The sequence below is a fragment of the Elgaria multicarinata genome, chromosome 8 (assembly GCF_023053635.1).
Source record: "Elgaria multicarinata webbii isolate HBS135686 ecotype San Diego chromosome 8, rElgMul1.1.pri, whole genome shotgun sequence".
NCBI classification, from domain to species: Eukaryota; Metazoa; Chordata; class Lepidosauria; order Squamata; family Anguidae; genus Elgaria; species Elgaria multicarinata.
In genome coordinates, this window is record NC_086178.1 from 4,697,558 (window position 1) to 4,716,493 (window position 18,936).

Sequence of the window (18,936 nt, forward strand, 5' to 3'; positions counted from 1 at the left end):
GTATAACCCTGGTGTGATGAAGCTTACAGGGTGGGCAACATGAGGCCCTTCAAACGTTGTTGGACTGCAACTCCCATCATCCATCACTATTGCCTATGCTGACTAGGGCTGGTGGGTTAGGGGACGAGAGTTTCCTTTTTGCTCGCAAAACATGCGCGCACGCCCCATTTGAAACTCCGAACGCAAGCGCAACGGCATGTCTGCCGAAAGTATTCGTAAACTACCGAACCCGTGCTCATGTTTGCCTCGTTCCCGATTCCCAGTTCAGTTTGCGCCATTTTCCTCCGTCGACTGAATCAACCCTTCTTTAGCCCGTGGAGAAAGGTTGCAGCAATTGGGATATTTGCCCAGATTTGTGGGGGGACTGCAAATCTCCCGTTCAAGCGCTGCTCGAATTGCACAAGTTTCCTGTTCACGATGGGTGAGTAGCAGTCTCAGACGCAACCGGGAATCGGGCACGAGGCGAGCAACAAGACGATGTTCCTAGAAGTCCGCCCGTCTGGCACACCGCTCATTTGCCCACCCCTCCTAACGGGAGTTCAGCAACGTCTGGGGGGTCACAAGTTGCCCACCCCTGTGCCGTCAGAAGCGCCCAGAAACAATAACAGAAACTAGGCCAGCCTAAAGCGACAGATTAAAGCTGCAGATGAAAGAAAACAGAGTGGCAAAAAAACCCACCACCATAAGTGCAATTGGGTTTAGAAAGATGAAGGCCCTGGTTGGGCCTCATCTAGAGTATTGTGCCCAGTTCTGGGCTCCACAATTCAAGAAAAATGCAGACAAGCTGGAGCATGTTCAGAAGAGGGCAACCATGATGATCAGGGGCCTGGAAACAAAGCCCTATGAAGAGAGACTGAAAGAACTGGGCATGTTTAGCCTGGAGAAGAGAAGATTGAGGGGAGACGTGAGAGCACTCTTCAAAGACTTAAAAGTTTGTCACACATAGGAGGGCCAGGATCTCGTCTCGATCCTCCCAGAGTGCAGGACACGGAATAACGGGCTCAAGTTAAAGGAAGCCAGATTCCAGCTGGACACCAGGAAAAACTTCCTGACTGTTAGAGCAGTGCGACAATGGAATCAGTTCCCTAGGGAGGTGGTGGGCTCTCCCACACTAGAGGCCTTCAAGAGGCAGCTGGACAACCATCTGTCAGGGATGCTTTAGGGTGGATTCCTGCATTGAGCAGGGGGTTGGACTCGATGGCCTTGTAGGTCCCTTCCAACTCTACTATTCTGTGATTCTATGAAGTAGACATAATATATTGTAAAGAACAAAAATAATGTCCTGACCTTGCATTGCACATTTTAGTGCAAGTGTTAAGACACCATCGTGTTCAGTTCAGCGCGTATTGCAGAATGTCATGCCACAGCCCACGTCGAAGAGGGTCAGGACATGCAGCTGTTAATAAAATGCTGCAGTATATAAAAAGCCACATGTTGAAACTCATAAAACAGCTTTGGAAAAGCCTGCCGAGACAAGACCGCAGTCGGCAGTTGGGGCCAGGTGTACCGTGCTGACGGGGGCGTGGGGGATGGAGGGGTCCAAAGCGCTCTCTCAAGTGGCGCAGAGTTCCTGCGCGGGCTCGTTTGAAGTTCAGATCACGCGCCCGCTTCACATGTGAACAAACAAATGTGGCCACCACAGTTGTGCCTCACTTGGCCCTCAAGACGCGGACTGGCGTGTTCAGGGCCCGTGCCAAGTGCAGGCATCATTGGGCATGTGCTGAGGCCCTCTGTAGTCTCCTGGTCCTTTCCTGGTCCTCTTTGCTGCTTGTTCACCTGCTCTCTGTGACCATGCAATGAATGGCAAAAAAAAAAGAGGGGACGGGGCAGCGTCCTTCATTTCCCTTGTGCTCTCTCTGTCTCTGGGCAGTTTGGCAGCTTGGGCACAGAGGGTGACCTCAAGGGAGTGGACAGCAGTGCCTTGGAGTGGAGAAAGGGGGCCCAGGGAGTAAGATGGAGTGCATCGAGGTCTCCGTCCTCAGGTCTCCTTAAAACCTGGAGCCAGCACAAGGCACGTCTGGTCACGGCCTCTCCGCCCTGGCAGGCCCTCGCCAGTGACACCCACCTGCAGGTTGTTCCAGCTGCTAGGGGCAATATTGCAAGTGTGGCAGCTGGGATAGGGGTTCCTAAACAAGACAGGAGAGGAGCCCTTACTATATATGAGTTAAAGGAAGCCAGATTCCAGCTGGACATCAGGAAAAACTTCCTGAGTGTTAGAGCAGTACGACAATGGAACCAGTTACCTAGGGAGGTTGTGGGCTCTCCCACACTAGAGGCCTTCAAGAGGCAGCTGGACACCCATCTGTCAGGGATGCTTTAGGGTGGATTCCTGCATTGAGCAGGGGGTTGGACTTGATGGCCTTGTAGGCCCCTTACAACTCTGCTATTCTATGATTCTATGATATATGAACAAAACACATAAGACCTGTGAGGAAGATACCTACTCCAGAAAAAGCTGTACAAGTCATAATTGTATTAGAGAAACAATCAATTTATATGTTACATATAGCATGAACATTGCTGATGTATATTGATAAATTTAACATTATACAAATTTATGAACCTAGACTTAAACATATGTTTGTTTTAATTTATGTATTTATGTATTTATTAAATTTATATACCGCCCCATAGCCGAAGCTCTCTGGGCGGTTTACAAAAGTTAAAAACAGTGGACATTAATAAAAAAAAGTATACAAAATTTTAAACCATCAAATATATATATAAAAACGACAGTATAAAACGGTATCCATTTTAAACAACAACAGTTCTGGGGGGCCATATTTATTTATTTATTTATTTATTTATTAAATTTATGTCTAGGTTCATAAATTTGTATAACGTTCAATTTCTCAATATACATCAGCAACGTTCATACCATATGTAACATAGAATCATAGAATAGCAGAGTTGGAAGGGGCCTACAAGGCCATCGAGTCCAACCCCCTGCTCAATGCAGGTATCGAGCAGGGGGTTGGACTTGATGGCCTTGTAGGCCCCTTCCATAGAATCATAGAATAGCAGAGTTGGAAGGGGCCTACAAGGCCATCGAGTCCAACCCCCTGCTCAGTGCAGAATTCCAACTCTGGGATAAACAATAATTGATTGTTTCTCTAAGACAGGTATGACTTGTACAGCTTTTTCTGGAGTAGGTGTCATTCCTCGTGGACAGGGGTTCCGGTAGCCTCTCCACGGGGTGAACCAAGCCACCGGGGGGGGGGGGGGGCAGTGGTGGTTGGAGTAAGAGGGAGCGCTTTGGAGGGCCATGTGGAGGCGGGAATGAGACCGCAACACACACACACACCGTGGACGTGGCTGTTTCATGGATGCGCCCTCCCTGCCTAGCAGTGTTTTGAACGCAACTCGGGTCGGGCTCCTCAATGATGACGGCATCTCTTTCTCTTTTCTCTCCCCCCCCCCCCCCGGCTTCCTCCCATGGGCCCGAAAATTGCCACCGCTCAGGTGCGCCCCTGAGAGCCTGAAGACCCGCACCTTCTCGCACGCCAGTGACACTTGGATGTTTGGAGTTACGCTATGGGAGATGTTCACATATGGACAGGAGCCGTGGGTTGGCCTTAACGGCAGCCAGGTATAATTGCAGCAGCCGGGGCTGTAGCACAGCTGACCTTAGAGTAGGCCGGGCGTTCCAGGCAGGTTTTGGCTTTGTTTTGTTTTGACCCTGTGTGCCGACCGGTCCGCCTGAGTCCTGCTTTCTTCGCCCAGATTTTGCACAAGATTGACAAGGAAGGCGAGCGGCTGGCCCGGCCTGAGGATTGCCCCCAGGACATCTACAACGTCATGTTGCAGTGCTGGGCGCACAAACCGGAAGACCGGCCCACCTTTGTGGCCCTGCGGGACTTCCTGCTGGAGGTAAGGGCTAGGCAGGCAGAAAGGGGCTCACCACCTGCCCCATTGAATCCACGTGCGGAGGAGTGGGGTGCCTTGGATAGCGGGTGAAAACTGGGGTGAACGGTTACGTTACACTGCCTCAAACTATGTGAACATATTGTTTTTAAATCATAACCTATCACATCGATATACAATTGCATGTTGTTTTTAAATCATAACCTATCACATCAATATACAATTGCGTGTTGTTTTTAAAGCGTAACCTATCACATCAATATACAATTGCATGTTTTTAAAGCGTAACCTTTCACATCAATATACAATTGCATGTTGTTTTTAAAGCATAACCTATATTGATGTGATAGGTTATGATTTAAAAACAATATGTTTACATAGTTTGAGGCAGTGTAACATTATTTGCCAATGAGAACAATCTAATTAACAGTGTTTGTGATTATGTGTTTTTTTCTGTTTGTGGTCGGAGGGTGTACACCCCAGCTTTTGTCGCAGTATTTCCAACCACCGCCTCCCCTTTATTTGGATAGAGGGCAGCCAGGGGACTGGGAAACCGGAGTTACTCCCCAGTTGTTTGCGCGAGGAGAACGGTCTGATAAATGTCCCAGTTCTAGGCCACAGACATTTTACTTTGCTGGAGTAAAACTCGTGTGGGGAACCTGTGTCTCGTGGGCCACATGCAACCCCCCCACCACTCCCAGTGTGGCCCCTGAATCCACCCACACCCCACCGCCCTCACTCCCTGGAAAAACATTTGAAAAACGAATAATTTTATATGGGAAAAACAGACAGCTTACATAGATTGGACTCAATGGCCTTATAGGCCCCTTCCAACTCTACTATTCTATGACTCTTTGAGGGCTTCATGATTTCTATGGACCCCAGAACTGTTGTTGTTTAAAATGGATACTGTATACTGTTGTTGTTTTTATATTTTTTGATGGTTTTAAATTTTTGTATACTTTTAATGTCCACTGTTTTTAAACTTTTGTAAACCGCTCAGAGAGCTTCGGCTATGGGGCGGTATATACATTTAATAAATAAATAAATAAAATAAAAGGGTCAAATTTAGCTTGCAAGCAAGCTAGATTTGAACTTTTTGGCACTCTGAAGTGTTCTGGGTGGCATTTTTCACAATAACATTTTTTTAAAAAAGTAAAATGGGGGGGCGCAAAATAGAATCATAGAATAGCAGAGTTGGAAGGGGCCTATAAGGCCATCGAGTCCAACCCCCTGCTCAATGCAGGAATCCACCCTAAAGCGTCCCTGACAGGTGGTTGTCCAGCTGCCCCTTGAATGCCTCTAGTGTGGGAGAGCCCACCACCTCCCTAGGTAACTGATTCCATTGTCGTACCGCTCTAACAGTCAGGAATTTTTTCCTGATGTCCAGCCGGAATCTGGCTTCCTTTAACTTGAGCCCGTTATTCCATGTCCTGCACTCTGGGTTGATCGAGAAGAGTAGCCTTGAGACATCCTGACGTTGCTCAGCCCTGTAGTAAAACAAGAAAGAGCCTTCAACCAGGACCACAAACCATACTTTACCATGTTCAAATGCCACAGCAAACTGTGGTTTTCTGAGAACCTGGAAGTCGCTTTCGAAGATGCTTCAAGCGCACGGAGGACGTAGTGTGAGCTGAGGCTCTCCTGAAGTTTGTACATGTAGCATCAAACCATGGTTTGGAGTTACATCTGCAAACATCTGGTCTGAAAGTCCAAGTGAGAAGCTGGACTCATTCTGAAGAGGGGACAGGGAGAATGTGTCAGTTCCTTTTTTGAGTTCTCTCTCTATGGACTCTTGGTTCCAAGCACACAGCAGAAAGCTGCTGTCGTCCCGTCCCCGTCCCCCCGCCCTGCCTCAAAGTCCGAAATGCCTGAATATGTTATAGTCTAAAAACGAGTTTGTGAAGATCTACAATTGTTCTTTGGGGATCTGAGCCTCAAAAACCTCAGATTAACGTCGGGTGTTTTCACACATGCATAAACCCTTATGTGGATGTCCTGTGTGCTGCCACCTAGTGAGGGAGGGGTGGAACTGCCGCACGACATTGACTGGTGAAGTGATAACGAATCAACTCCCCAAAGAGGTTTGCCAGGCTTTTTGGCACCAGGCAAAGAGGTTTCTTTTCTCCCAGGCATTTTAGAGACCTAGGGCCTTCCTAGACGGGGCTTTAGCCCGGTGCGAGCCCTGGGCGAGCCCCTGGACGTCCAGATGACGCACAGGGTATCCCAGGCTCAGGCAGGGGTGAACTCTCCCTGGGCCCGGGGTAACTGGCACCGCTTGAGGCCCGGTATTTCCTGTGGTCTCGGGCTGAGCCAGAGGCATGTAACCAGGTCGCCGCTTTTCCCCGCTACCGGATTTACTCCCGAGTAGCCGGGAAAAGCTGCGGCCATGAGGGCTATGGGGGGGGCGGGAAAAGGAGGCCGGGGAGATCGGGGGTAATCGCGGCCCAGGCGACATCGGGGGGGGGAATTGCGGGCGTGGGGGGACATCGGGCGGGGGATCAGACATCGCAGACGGGGGGGGGCGAGCAGGGGAAGGAGAATGGGGCCGGTGGGGAGGAGATCGTGAATGTGGGGGGGAAGGAGATTTTTTTAAAAAAAACCTACTTACCTTTCCTGGCTCCTGTGCTGCTGCTGCTGCCGCTTTAAGAAAAATTTAAATGGCGGCCGCGACAGCTCTCCTCCAGAGCTCGTCGCGGCTCGTGTGTGAATAAGGGCGAGATCTTGCGTTATTCATAATGCGAGGTCTCCCCTCCTCTCCTCCGGATTTTCCACCTGGTCTAGCAAGGCCCCTCGTTCTAGGTTATTGTGGCAGTTTTATCAATTCCTGTGCTCTTTATTGTTTTCCATTATATTTGTATTTTAGGCTGCTCTGTGGCATTTTAGTTTTTTAACTGGTTGCAATCCACCCAGAGAAGATTAGTTAATGGGCAGATTAGTAATGCAATAAATAAATAAATATTGTATGTACTTCAAGTAGACATTAAAATTCACCATCCAGAATCCTTTGTTCCAAACCCGGGCAAAGAAAAGCCCATTATGCACATTTATTTTAATTCTTCTGAGTCTGCAAGATACATTCAGCTTGGTGTAGGGAGGGGGCAAGGAGCTACACAGGACGCTTAAATCCCCCTCCCCGCCCCCCAACCACTGGGAATACCACCTTGGGTATTTTCAGTGGGTGTTGCCAATCAACCCTCATGCAATGTTGCAGCCGCGAAATCCCATAGATTAACTCTGCGCTGTGTGAAGAAATCCTTCCTTTGATCTGCCCTGAGGCCGCCCAGTGAAAGAACCCGTAGCCAATTAATTCAGCTTTATGGGGTGACCCTGGTGGGTTCTAGTATTACGAGAGAGAGAGAAAGAAAGAGAGAGAGAGAGAAAGAGAGAGGGAGAGAAACTCCCATCTTGCTGCCACTGCAAGGTTTCGCTCAGTCATACCTTAGTTAAACTTAGTTAAAGAGTACTTATCAATGGAACCTTCTCAAACTGGGGAGAGGCAACGAGTGGGGTACCGCAGGGCTCAGTCCTGGGCCCAGTGCTCTTCAACATTTTTATTAATGATTTGGACGAGGAGGTGCAGGGAACGCTGATCAAATTTGCAGAGGACACCAAATTGGGTGGGATAGCTAATACCCTGGAAGACAGAAACAAACTTCAAAGTGATCTTGATAGGCTGGAGCGCTGGGCTGAAAACAACAGAATGAAATTTAATAGGGATAAATGCCAAGTTCTACATTTAGGAAATAGAAACCAAAGGCACAGTTACAAGATGGGAGATACTTAGCTCAGCAATACTACAAACGAGAAGGATCTTGGAATTGTTGTAGATCGCAAGCTGAATGTGAGCCAACAGTGCGATATGGCTGCAAGAAAGGCAAATGCTATTTTGGGCTGCATTAATAGAAGTAGAGCTTCCAAATCACATGAGGTACTGGTTCCTCTCTATTCGGCCCTGGTTAGGCCTCATCTAGAGTGTTGCGTCCAGTTCTGGGCTCCACAATTCAAGAAGGACGCAGACAAACTGGAGCGCGTTCAGAGGAGGGCAACCAGGATGATCAGGGGTCTGGAAACAAAGCCTTATGAAGAGAGACTGAAAGAACCGGGCATGTTTAGCCTGGAGAAGAGAAGATGGAGGGGAGACATGAGAGCACTCTTCAAAGACTTAAAAGGTTGTCACACAGAGGAGGGCCAGGATCTCTTCTCGATCCTCCCAGAGTGCAGGACACGAAATAATGGGCTCAAGTTAAAGGAAGCCAGATTCCAGCTGGACATCAGGAAAAACTTCCTGACTGTTAGAGCAGTACGACAATGGAATCAGTTACCTAGGGAGGTTGTGGGCTCTCCCACACTGGAGTCATTCAAGAGGCAGCTGGACAAGCATCTGTCAGGGATGCTTTAGGGTGGATTCCTGCATTGAGCAGGGGGTTGGACTCGATGGCCTTGTAGGCCCCTTCCAACTCTGCTATTCTATGATTCTAAACTTTTCCATCACTTTTCCTCCTCTTTCCCCCTCTCTCAGGCACAGCCCACGGACATGCGGGCCCTGCAGGACTTTGAGGAGCCAGACAAACTTCTCATCGAGATGAACGACATCATCACGGTCATCGAGGGCAGGTATCGTGTGGGGAGAGCTGGGCTGGGACGTGGGCTTGCTGTGGGGAAGACAGCGGGACACAAAGCCCTGTATGTAGGACAGGTTCCCGTTCCTTCCTTCTCCACCTCGTCTTTAGCCGCTGCCCACCCCCTCCCCCTGTTCAGAATGTATCCGGATCTCACCAAAGGCCTATCTTAGGGCTGGGCACCTTCAGAGGATCTGGGAGTCATTTTCACATGCACACACACCGCGGGTCACTCGCCGCGGACCACCAGGGGGAAATCCACCAGTTTAAGAACAAGGCAGATGTAGCTGTCCAAGCCTTATTTAGTTGTTCGCTGGACTTGTTCACTGTGGGGGGTGTCAGGGGCCACACCAGGGGGTGGAGAGTGCCACATGTTGCCCACCCCAGCTTCTCTAGTCAATTATTTATTTATTTATTTATTACACTTATATACCGCTCCCATAGCCAGGGCTCTCTGGGCAGTTTACAGACATTCTAAAATTGAGATAAAAACGAGTATACAAAGTTTAAAATTCTAAAACACGGAACATACACACATAAAGCATTAAAAACCGTTAAAAAACTAAACATGTGGGTGATTAAGATGTGCCGCCATATGCCTGGGCAAAGAGGAAAGTCTTAACCTGGCGCCGGAAAGATAGCAGCGTTGGCGCCAGGCGAGCCTCGTCAGGGAGATCGTTCCATAGTCTGGGGGCCACCACCGAAAAGGCCCTGTCCCTCGTTGCCACACCCCGAGCCTCTCTCGGAGTAGGCACCCGGAGGAGGACCTTAGATGTTGAACGTAGTGACCGGGTATATTCACGTCGGGAGAGGCGTTCCGTCAGGTATTGTGGTCCCAAGCTGTGTTAGGCTTTATAGGTCAAAACCAGCACCTTGAATTGGGCTCGGAAACATACAGGCAGCCAGTGCAAGCGGATCAGAGCAGGTGTTACATGGTCGACCCTTCTGGTTCCTGGAATCAGTCTGTCCGCTGCATTTTGCACGAGCTGCAGCTTCCGAACCGTCTTCAAAGGCAGCCCTACGTAGAGGGCATTGTAGTAATCTAACTTGGAGGTTACCAGAGCATGGGCAATACAGTGGAAGCCATCAAGCAGGACTCGAGTGCAGCGGCACCCTCCTGCCCATGTTCCCCAGCAACTGGTGCACATTCGCTTACTGCCTCTGATCCTGGAGTTAGCATAAACCTATCTAGGCTAGAATGATAGACAAAGCCTCCATGTTGTATCCTTTGAAAGCCGTCTTAAGTTCGTGGCCGTCGCTATGTCTTGCGGTAGTGAATTCCATCGTTTAGCTCTGCGCTGTGTGAAGAAGTCCTATGCGTACTTTTATAAAACATCTATCCTGTTTTAACTTGTCATTTTTATTTTTATTTTTGAACTGGAAAAAAACACACCAAATGTTGTAACATTTCCTCTTAGGGAAGGTTCCTCAAACCCGTGGTTATTTTGGTTCCACTTTTCTGAACCTTCCCTTGTTATATAGTGTCCTTTAGGAGATGCAGGCCTTAGCTAGACCTATGGTTTATCCTGAGATCATCCCGGGGTCGTCCCTACCTGCTCCCGAGATCCCCTGTGTGTCAGCCCAGGCTGGAGTGCTGGGGTGAAAATAACAGGATGAAATTTAATAGGAATAAATGCCAAGTTCTACATCTAGGAAATAGAAACCAAAGGCACAGTTACAAGATGGGGGATACTTGGCTCAGCAATGCTACAAAAGAGAAGGATCTTGGAATTGTTGTAGACTGCAAGCTGAGTATGAGCCAACAGTGCGATATGGCTGCAAGAAAGGCAAATGCTTTTTTGAGCTGCATTAATAGAAGTAGAGCTTCCAAATCACGTGAGGTACTGGTTCCTCTCTATTCGGCCCTGGTTAGGCCTCATCTAGAGTATTGCGTCCAGTTCTGGGCTCCACAATTCAAGAAGGACGCAGAGAAGCTGGAGCGTGTTCAGAGGAGGGCAGCCAAGATGATCAGGGGTCTGGAAACAAAGCCCTCTGAAGAGAGACTGAAAGAACTGGGCATGTTTAGCCTGGAGAAGAGAAGATTGAGGGGAGACGTGATAGCACTCTTCAAAATCTACAACTTTATTAGATTGTAAGCCTATGCGGCAGGGTCTTGCTATTTACTGTGTATAATCTGTACAGCACCATGTACATTGATGGTGCTATATAAAATAATAATAATAATAATAATAATAATAATAATAATAATAATAATAATAATAATAAATACTTAAAAGGTTGTCACACAGAGGAGGGCCAAGATCTCTTCTCGATCCTCCCAGAGTGCAGGACACGGAATAACAGGGTCAAGTTAAAGGAAGCCAGATTCCAGCTGGACATCAGGAAAAACTTCCTGAGTGTTAGAGCAGTACGACAATGGAACCAGTTACCTAAGTAGGTTGTGGGCTCTCCCACACTAGAGGCCTTCAAGAGGCAGCTGGACAACCATCTGTCAGGGATGCTTTAGGGTGGATTCCTGCATTGAGCAGGGGGTTGGACTCGATGGCCTTGTAGGCCCCTTCCAACTCTGCTATTCTGGACATCAGGAAAAACTTCCTGACTGTTAGAGCAGTACGACAGTGAAACCAGTTACCTAGGGAGGTTGTGGGCTCTCCCACACTAGAGGCCTTCAAGAGGCAGCTGGACAACCATCTGTCAGGGATGCTTTAGGGTGGATTCCTGCATGGAACAGGGGGTTGGACTCGATGGCCTTGTAGGCCCCTTCCAACTCTGCTATTCGATGATTCTATGATTTACATGAACAGGGATGACCCCGGGACAATCCCAGGATAAACCTTAGGTCTAGCTAAGCAACCAGAACTGTACACAGAATTCCAAGTATAGTAGCACAATAGATTTGTTGAAAAGGCAGTTTTTTCCTCTTGATTCCTTTCCTAATGTTCCCCAATATGGAATTCGCCTTTTTCACAGCCACCACGCACTGTTCGACAGTTTCATCGAGCTGTCCACCCCCCCCCCCCCAAAGATCTCTTTCTGGGTCAATCACCGCTAGCTTAGAAACAAACCGCAAGGATATGATGTTGGGGTGGGGTTTTTTTTGTCCCAACGTGCATCACCTTACACTGGCTTACATTGAACCGCATCTGCCATTTGGACACTCTCTCTCCCAGCTTGGAGAGATCCCTTTGGAGCGCTCCACAACCCCTTTGTGTTTTAACCACCTTAAATAATCCTGGTGTCGTCGGCAAACTTGTCCACTTTACGGCTCACTCTTAATTCCAGGTCATTTATGAACAAGTTGAAAAGAAGTGGTCCCAATACCGATCCCACAAATTTACTTCCCTCCATCGGGAGAATGGACCATTTATGCCTACTCTCTGCTTTCTGCTCTTTAACCAGATTGATTGATTGATTACATTTCTATACCACCCAATAGCCGGAGCTCTCTGAGCGGTTCACAAAAATTAAAACCATTCAAAGTATAAAAAACATTCAAAGTATAAAATACAATATAAAAGCTCAACCAGATCAAAACAGCAGCAATGCAAAATTACAAATTGAAAACACCAAGTTAAAATTTATTTATAGACTGTTAAAATGCTGGGAGAATAAAAAGGCCTTCACCTGGCGTCTAAAAGCATATAATGTAGGTGCCAAGCGAACCTCCTTAGGGAGCTCATTCCACAGCCAGGGTGCCACAGCAGAGAAGGCCCTGCTCCTGGTAGCCACCTGCCTCACTTCCTTTGGCAGGGGCTCGCGGAGAAGGATCCCTGAGGATGACCTTAGGGTCCGGGCAGGTACATATGGGAGGAGGCATTCCTTCAGATAGCCTGGCCCCAAGCCGTTTAGGGCTTTAAATGTTAATACCAGCACTTTGAATCGGGCCGGACCTGGACTGGCAGCCAGTGAAGCTGGAAAAGGACTGGCTTGATGTGGTCTCATCGGCCAGTCCCTGTTAGTAACCGTGTTGCCCTGTTTTGTACCAGCTGAAGCTTCCGGACCATTTTCAAAGGCAGCCCCACGTTTAACGCATTGCAGTAATCCAAACGAAAGGTTAGCAGAGCATGGATCACTGTAGCTAGGCTATCTCCGTCCAGATAAGGGCGCAGTTGGTATATCAGCCTAAGCTGATAAAAGGTGCTGATCCATAAGGTTACTGATCCATAAGAGGACCTCTCCCCTTATCCCATGACTAGAGTGGGAGATCCAGTCCAATGCATTTCCAACACCCCCGGTTGGTGTCGGCTGCTATAGAGATTCACTGTACGTACATTGCAACTGGTTTAAATTGTGCTCATTTTAGATTGCAGGCTTTTGATTTTGATGGGGTGGGGACCTCATCCACGCAGCGAGCCTCTGTATCTGAATGTGTCACCAAATCAGGACTGTTGCCACGGGACATACTTTGAAATGTCCCCCATGTTGCAGCCTGTGAACCTGGCGAGGTATAAATAGCTAGCATACAGGCGATCATAACTTTTTCTCTTACTTTTGCGTAAGTGCGCGGGGCCTCGATCTGGATCAGGACCACCAGGCACCGGTAGTGGGGTGGATGGGTTTTCAGCCTTCCTACCCAGCCACTTTTCTTTCTTTAAATTCATCCCAGTGTGGTTAGAGCCAGTGTAGTGGTTAGAGCGTCGGACTGGGGCAAAGGAGAGCCAGGTTCTAGACCCTCTGCGACAGTGAAGATCACTGGGTGACTTTGGGTCAATCGCTTTGTTTCAGCTTAACTGAGCACACAGGTTTGTTGTGAGGATGAAATAGAGAGGAAGAGGAGGACCTTGGAAGATGCTTTGGCTTCCTAGCAGGACACGGAATAATGGGCTCAAGTTACAGGAAGCCAGATTCCAGCTGGACATCAGGAAAAACTTCCTGACTGTTAGAGCAGTACGACAATGGAACCAGTGACCTAGGGAGGTGGTGGGCTCTCCCACACTAGAGGCCTTCAAGAGGCAGCTGGACAGCCATCTGTCAGGGATGCTTTAGGGTGGATTCCTGCATTGAGCAGGGGGTTGGACTCGATGGCCTTGTAGGCCCCTTCCAACTCTGCTATTCTATGATTCTATTATTCTATGTCAGTCATAATTAGGACAGGAATCAAAGATAGCTGCCTATGAAGAGAGACTGAAAGAACTGGGCATGTTTAGCCTGGAGAAGAGAAGATGGAGGGGAGACATGAGAGCACTCTTCAAATACTTGAAAGGTTGTCACACAGAGGAGGGCCAGGATCTCTTCTCGATCCCCCCAAAGTGCAGGACATGGAATAATGGGCTCAAGTTAAAGGAAGCCAGATTCCAGCTGGACATCAGGAAAAACTTCCTGACTGTTAGAGCAGTACGACAATGGAATCAGTTACCTAGGGAGGTTGTGGGCTCTCCCACACTAGAGGCCTTCAAGAGGCAGCTGGACAACCATCTGTCAGGGATGCTTTAGGGGTGGATTCCTGCATTGAGCAGAGGGTTGGACTCGATGGCCTTGTAGGCCCCTTCCAACTCTGCTATTCTATAATTGATGCAGCTCCACCGTGCAGCCACAGCAGGGCTTTTAACCCATATATTTATTTTTTATTTTTTAATTTATTACACTTTTATACCACCCAATAGCCGAAGCTCTCTGGGCGGTTCACAAAAATTGAAACCACGAAGAGCATAAAAAACAACCAACAAGGTTCCCTTACTTCTTTGATTCCGTGCTCCATGGCTGAAATAGGCTGGTGTGAAGAGAAACACAATGAAGATTGTACAGCGCTCCTCTGATGAAAAACAGGTTCCTAAAATAGCAAGAGTCTATAACCACGAGGACAGGCCCAGGAATTTATGGATCGTGTTCTTTAGGGTGGGGACGACAACGACCAGGGACAATCTCACCTGCAGAGTTTCCAGCTTCGTTGGGTCTCTCCTGAGTTTCACTTTGAAATATTATGCTCCGGACTCTCCTCCGCGATCAGGGCTAGGCGTTTCAGCTCAGGGCCTGAGCACCGCCAGAGAGCAGAGTGCCGTGCAGAATGGGTGCCGTCCGTGCCCGTTTCAGGCTTCCTTTCTGGGGACCCTCGGCCCTCCCTGCCCTGAGTCACTTCTCTGGGCGGTGATTTCTGCCTCGGCTTGTGTACCCTCCAGTGCTCTGTGCTGCACGCTCGCACGCCCACGCCCCAGCTGCCACTCCCTGTCACCCACGCTGAACTGATCGGCACGCCAGCGGGACGGCCCAGCCTGCTGGTTTGGGATTGCGTTGCCAGAAAAGCCAGCCAGAGCAGAGGTGGGCTGCCTGCGAGGACAGCGGCCGCCAAATATCCGAAAGGCGGCCGTGCAGAAGACGGAGCGGAGTGCAGGGTTAGAACGCAATGGGTGGAAATGCCAGAGAGGCAGATTTCAGCTAAACATTAGGGAGAGCTGCCTAATGGTCAGGGCTATTTGGCAATGAAACGGACTCTACCTTGGAAGGTGCTAGGCTCTCCTTCGCCAGAGGCGTTTAAGCAGAATCTGGTTGGCCGTCTGTCAGGGAAGCTGCAGCTGCACCCTGCAGTGCAGAGCCTGCGTTGAGCGGGGGGGTGGACTAGATGATTTCTGAGGACCCTTCCAACTTTTTTTTTTTGGTATATTGTTTTTAAGTGTTTTTATCTTATGTGAACTGCCCAGAGAGCTTCAGCTATGGAGCGGTACATAAATGCAATAAGTAATAATAAAACAATAACTCTGGGATGCTCTTGCTTTTTGCCCACAGACTGCACTGGGTTGTTGGCGGGGCAGAAGGTAGATCGCGATCTCCCAGGAGAACCTGGGCAATTGGAGGTACATCCAGAATGTTTTCTGACACACACACACACCCCAGTTGTTGAAGAACAGCAATGATAGTGGTGGGGTGAGGAGTCAAAATGATTTCTGACTCTCTCCTCCCCACCACACATACACAACACACACCTCCCCCCCTCCCAAACTAGGTAGGCTGAGCCAAAGAACACTCTGGGGGGAATCTGCAGCGTGTGCTAAAGGACTTGGTGCTGGAACTGCAAACCGATTCCCAGTTGGGGGATGTGTTTAAAGCAGACTTCCCCAACCTGGCGCCTTCCAGATGTGCTGGGCGGCAACCCCAGGGTTCCCAGCCAGCCAATGGGAGAGGCATCTAACACTTCTGGAGGGCACCAGGTTGGGGAAGGCTGCCTTAGCTAGGGTGACCACATGCAAAGGAGGACTGGGCTCTTGTATCTTTAGCAGTCGCGTAGAAAAGGGCATTTCAGCAGGTGTCATTTGTATGCATGCAGCACCTGGTGAAACCCCCTCTTCATCCCAGCAGTTAAAGCTGTAGGAGCTATACTAAAGTCACCAGAAACAAAAGAGGGCAGGGCTCCTGCAGCTTTAACTGTCGTGATAAAGAGGGAGATTCACCCAGTGCTGCATGCATACAAATGACACCTGCTGAAATTCCCTTTTCTACACAACTGTTATAGATACAGGAGCCCGGTTCTCCTTTTCCATATGGTCACCCTAGGTGATAGAAACCTCTTTTACCATCTGAGCCCTGGGAGCCCCGGCTATTCCGAGCCAGAAAGCAACATTCCGCTAGCAAGACAAAGAGCAGTAGAGGCTGGTGGCTCAGATGCCAGTGGGGTGGTGAATCTGCACGATATTTTCGTCAGAACTCTAAATCCAAGTGGGGCAGTTAATCCACTCTGGGTTTCAGCCAGAAACAATAATAGAATAGTAGAGTTGGAAGGGGCCTATAAGGCCATCAAATCCAACCCCCTGCTCAACCCCCAGAGTACAGGACACAGAATAACGGGCTCAAGTTACAGGAAGCCAGATTCCGGCTGGACATCAGGAAAAATTTCCTAACTGTTAGAGCAGTACGACAATGGAACCAGTTACCTAGGGAGGTTGTGGGCTCTCCCACACTAGAAGCATTCAAGAGGCAGCAGGACAACCATCTGTCAGGGATACTTTGAGGTGGATTCCTGCATTGAGCAGGGGGTTGGACTCGATGGCCTTATAGGCCCCTTCCAATTCTACTATTCTATGATTCAATGCAGGAATCCACCTTAAAGCATCCCTAACGGATGGTTGTCCAGCTGCCTCTTGAAGACCTAGTGTGGGAGAGCCCACCACCTCCCTAGGTCACTGGTTCCATTGTACTGCTCTAACAGTCAGGAAGTTTTCCCTGATGTCCATCTGGAATCGGGCTTCCCATAACTTGGAAGGAAGTTCTAGTTTCCTGAACTCTGAAGGAGCTGTGCAACTCCAGTGGAGCCCTCCACCAGCTTCCACTGACGAAGTCTGAGCTGCTACAACAGAACGTGCCTGTCGCGTAACGAATGCCCATGTAAGGTACGTTCCCATAAAACCAGGCCGTGTGCGTGCTCGGGGAGGCGCATTCCAGTCGCTAGGGACACTCAGGGGAAGTGGGCCAGGTCGTTTCGAAGGCAACATCCAGGCATGACCGGCAGGTGCCTGGGAAACTCGGCAAAGGAAAAGTGACTCAATTGCCAGTCTCAACCCTCCCCCTGATTGGTAGAGAACCTAATTCTGCAGAAGGTCACAGGTTTGATGCCTGACAGCTCACGTTTCGAAGGATCAGGGACAAGGTCAGGAAACAGACGCTTCTGTATCAGTCGGAAGAAAAAGAACTCAGGTGGACCAGTGGATGGATGCTGAGTGCCAAACCCGTCCCGCTTCCGGGGTCAGGACACTTCCCCAACCTGGTGCCCTCCAGATGCAGCAGACTTCAACACCAAGGTGTTGTAGTCCGGCGCATCTGGAGGGCGCCAGGTTGGGGAAGTAAGGCTGCTCTCGTTTCCTAACCGCCTGACGTCTCCTCTACAAGGCTCACTCTGTTAGTCACCGCCGGGCCGTGAATCAGGGCGAAATTGTGTGTCTTCAGGGACCGGCTTTTGCCCCCGCCTACCCCGCGGTGACTGTTGCTCAGGGCCGGGCACCCTTAATTGCAGGGAGGCGCTTTTGTAACCGGAGTCCGGGACGAGGAGGGTGTAGTCAGATGCCAAAGCTGCGTGGGCACGCCCCCACCCACATTACCTCACCGCCCTGCTGAGTGATGTGATCGAGCACATAAACAGTTCTCCCTTGCGAGCTGCCCTGCTGTGCTCAGGCGTTCTGTGGTGGCGGCTGGAGCGGTGAGAAAGTCTCCTTGGCTTTCCCTTTCTGGCTGCGGGGATCACCTGAGCAGATTTCCCCCAGGAGGCCTGACTGAGGTGATTCGTGAGTGGTGGGCTCAGCCTGAGAGGGGATGGGCGTGGGAAAGGAGAGAGAGATGGATGGATGGATGGCAGCCCTCCAGATACGTCAGACTGCAACTCCCACCTTCCCCAGCTGGGATGAATTTTGTCTCATAAGAATGAATTTCTATAAGAATGGATCAAAAAATCGCGAATTTCATTTAAAAAAAACCCGAATGTGGCACGAAGCGAAATTGACAGATCTGCCCAGCTGGGAATGATGGGAGTTGTAGTCCAGAACACATGGAGGGATGCCAGGTTGGAGGGAGCTGGTTGATGGAGTCGACAGCAAATGGATTTCAAGGGAAGGTACGGAGGCGTTTGCTATGTTCTGTCTCTGATTGTCCGATCTTTGTTTCGGTGACTGAAGGGAGTTCCGCTGAGTGTGCGCAACCCTCTTGAAAGCAGGGGTTGTGGGTTCTAATTCTGCCATGCTGTTTCGTTGCTGTCTGCTCAGCCTCGCTTCCATTTTGTCATCTGTTCGTCACTCCCAGTGTCTTGCTTTGGCAGAGAAGAAATCAAAGGATTGTGCCGAACAAAGCTCAGACTTTTTAAGCAGGTGCAGGCAGGAACGGGCCACGCGTGGCCTGGCGTAAGACACTTTGATGCGTGAATTGGAGAAAACTAAGGGCAGGTGCACTCATTGTCATGAGTCAAAATCCAGTGGGCAGTTTGCATGTGTAGTGGCTAATTTCAACACGCCTTGTGTAGGGTTCCCCATCGGATTGTGCTTCATGGAAACAAAGCCCTATGAAGAGAGACTGAAAGAACTGGGCATGTTTAGCCTGGAGAAGAGAAGATTGAGGGGAGACATGATAGCACTCTTCAAACACTTGAAAGGTTGTCACACAGAGGAGGGCCAGGATCTCTTCTCGATCCTCCCAGAGTGCAGGACACGGAATAACGGGCTCAAGTTAAAGGAAGCCAGATTCCGGGTGGACATCAGGAAAACCTTCCTGACTGTTAGAGCAGTACGACAATGGAACCAATTACCTAGGGAGGTTGTGGGCTCTCCCACACTAGAGGCCTTCAAGAGGCAGCTGGACAAGCATCTGTCAGGGATGCTTTAGGGTGGATTCCTGCATTGAGCAGGGGGTTGGACTCAATGGCCTTGTAGACCCCTTCCAACTCTGCTATTCTATGATTCTATGATTCCTACACACCTGAATGGGATGCCCAGGTGGAAACTTTCTCATTCACCTTTAGGGCTGCATGAGAGATTTCATCCCAGCTCGTTTGCGCTAAGGCCTGACCAAATTCCGCAAA

At 49.4% G+C, this 18,936-nt stretch overlaps 1 protein-coding gene across 3 annotated transcripts in view; it reads left to right on the forward strand.

Moving 5' to 3' along the window:
- Nucleotides 1–18,936, forward strand: part of TNK2 (tyrosine kinase non receptor 2) — a 135,180-nt gene that overhangs the window by 76,808 nt on the left and 39,436 nt on the right. For all 3 annotated transcript variants that reach the window (XM_063131763.1, XM_063131761.1, XM_063131762.1), the window contains exons 7-9: nt 3,463–3,589; nt 3,724–3,870; nt 8,387–8,481. In XM_063131763.1, the coding sequence (XP_062987833.1) occupies nt 3,463–3,589; nt 3,724–3,870; nt 8,387–8,481 (369 nt within the window). The remainder of the gene's footprint in view (nt 1–3,462; nt 3,590–3,723; nt 3,871–8,386; nt 8,482–18,936) is intronic.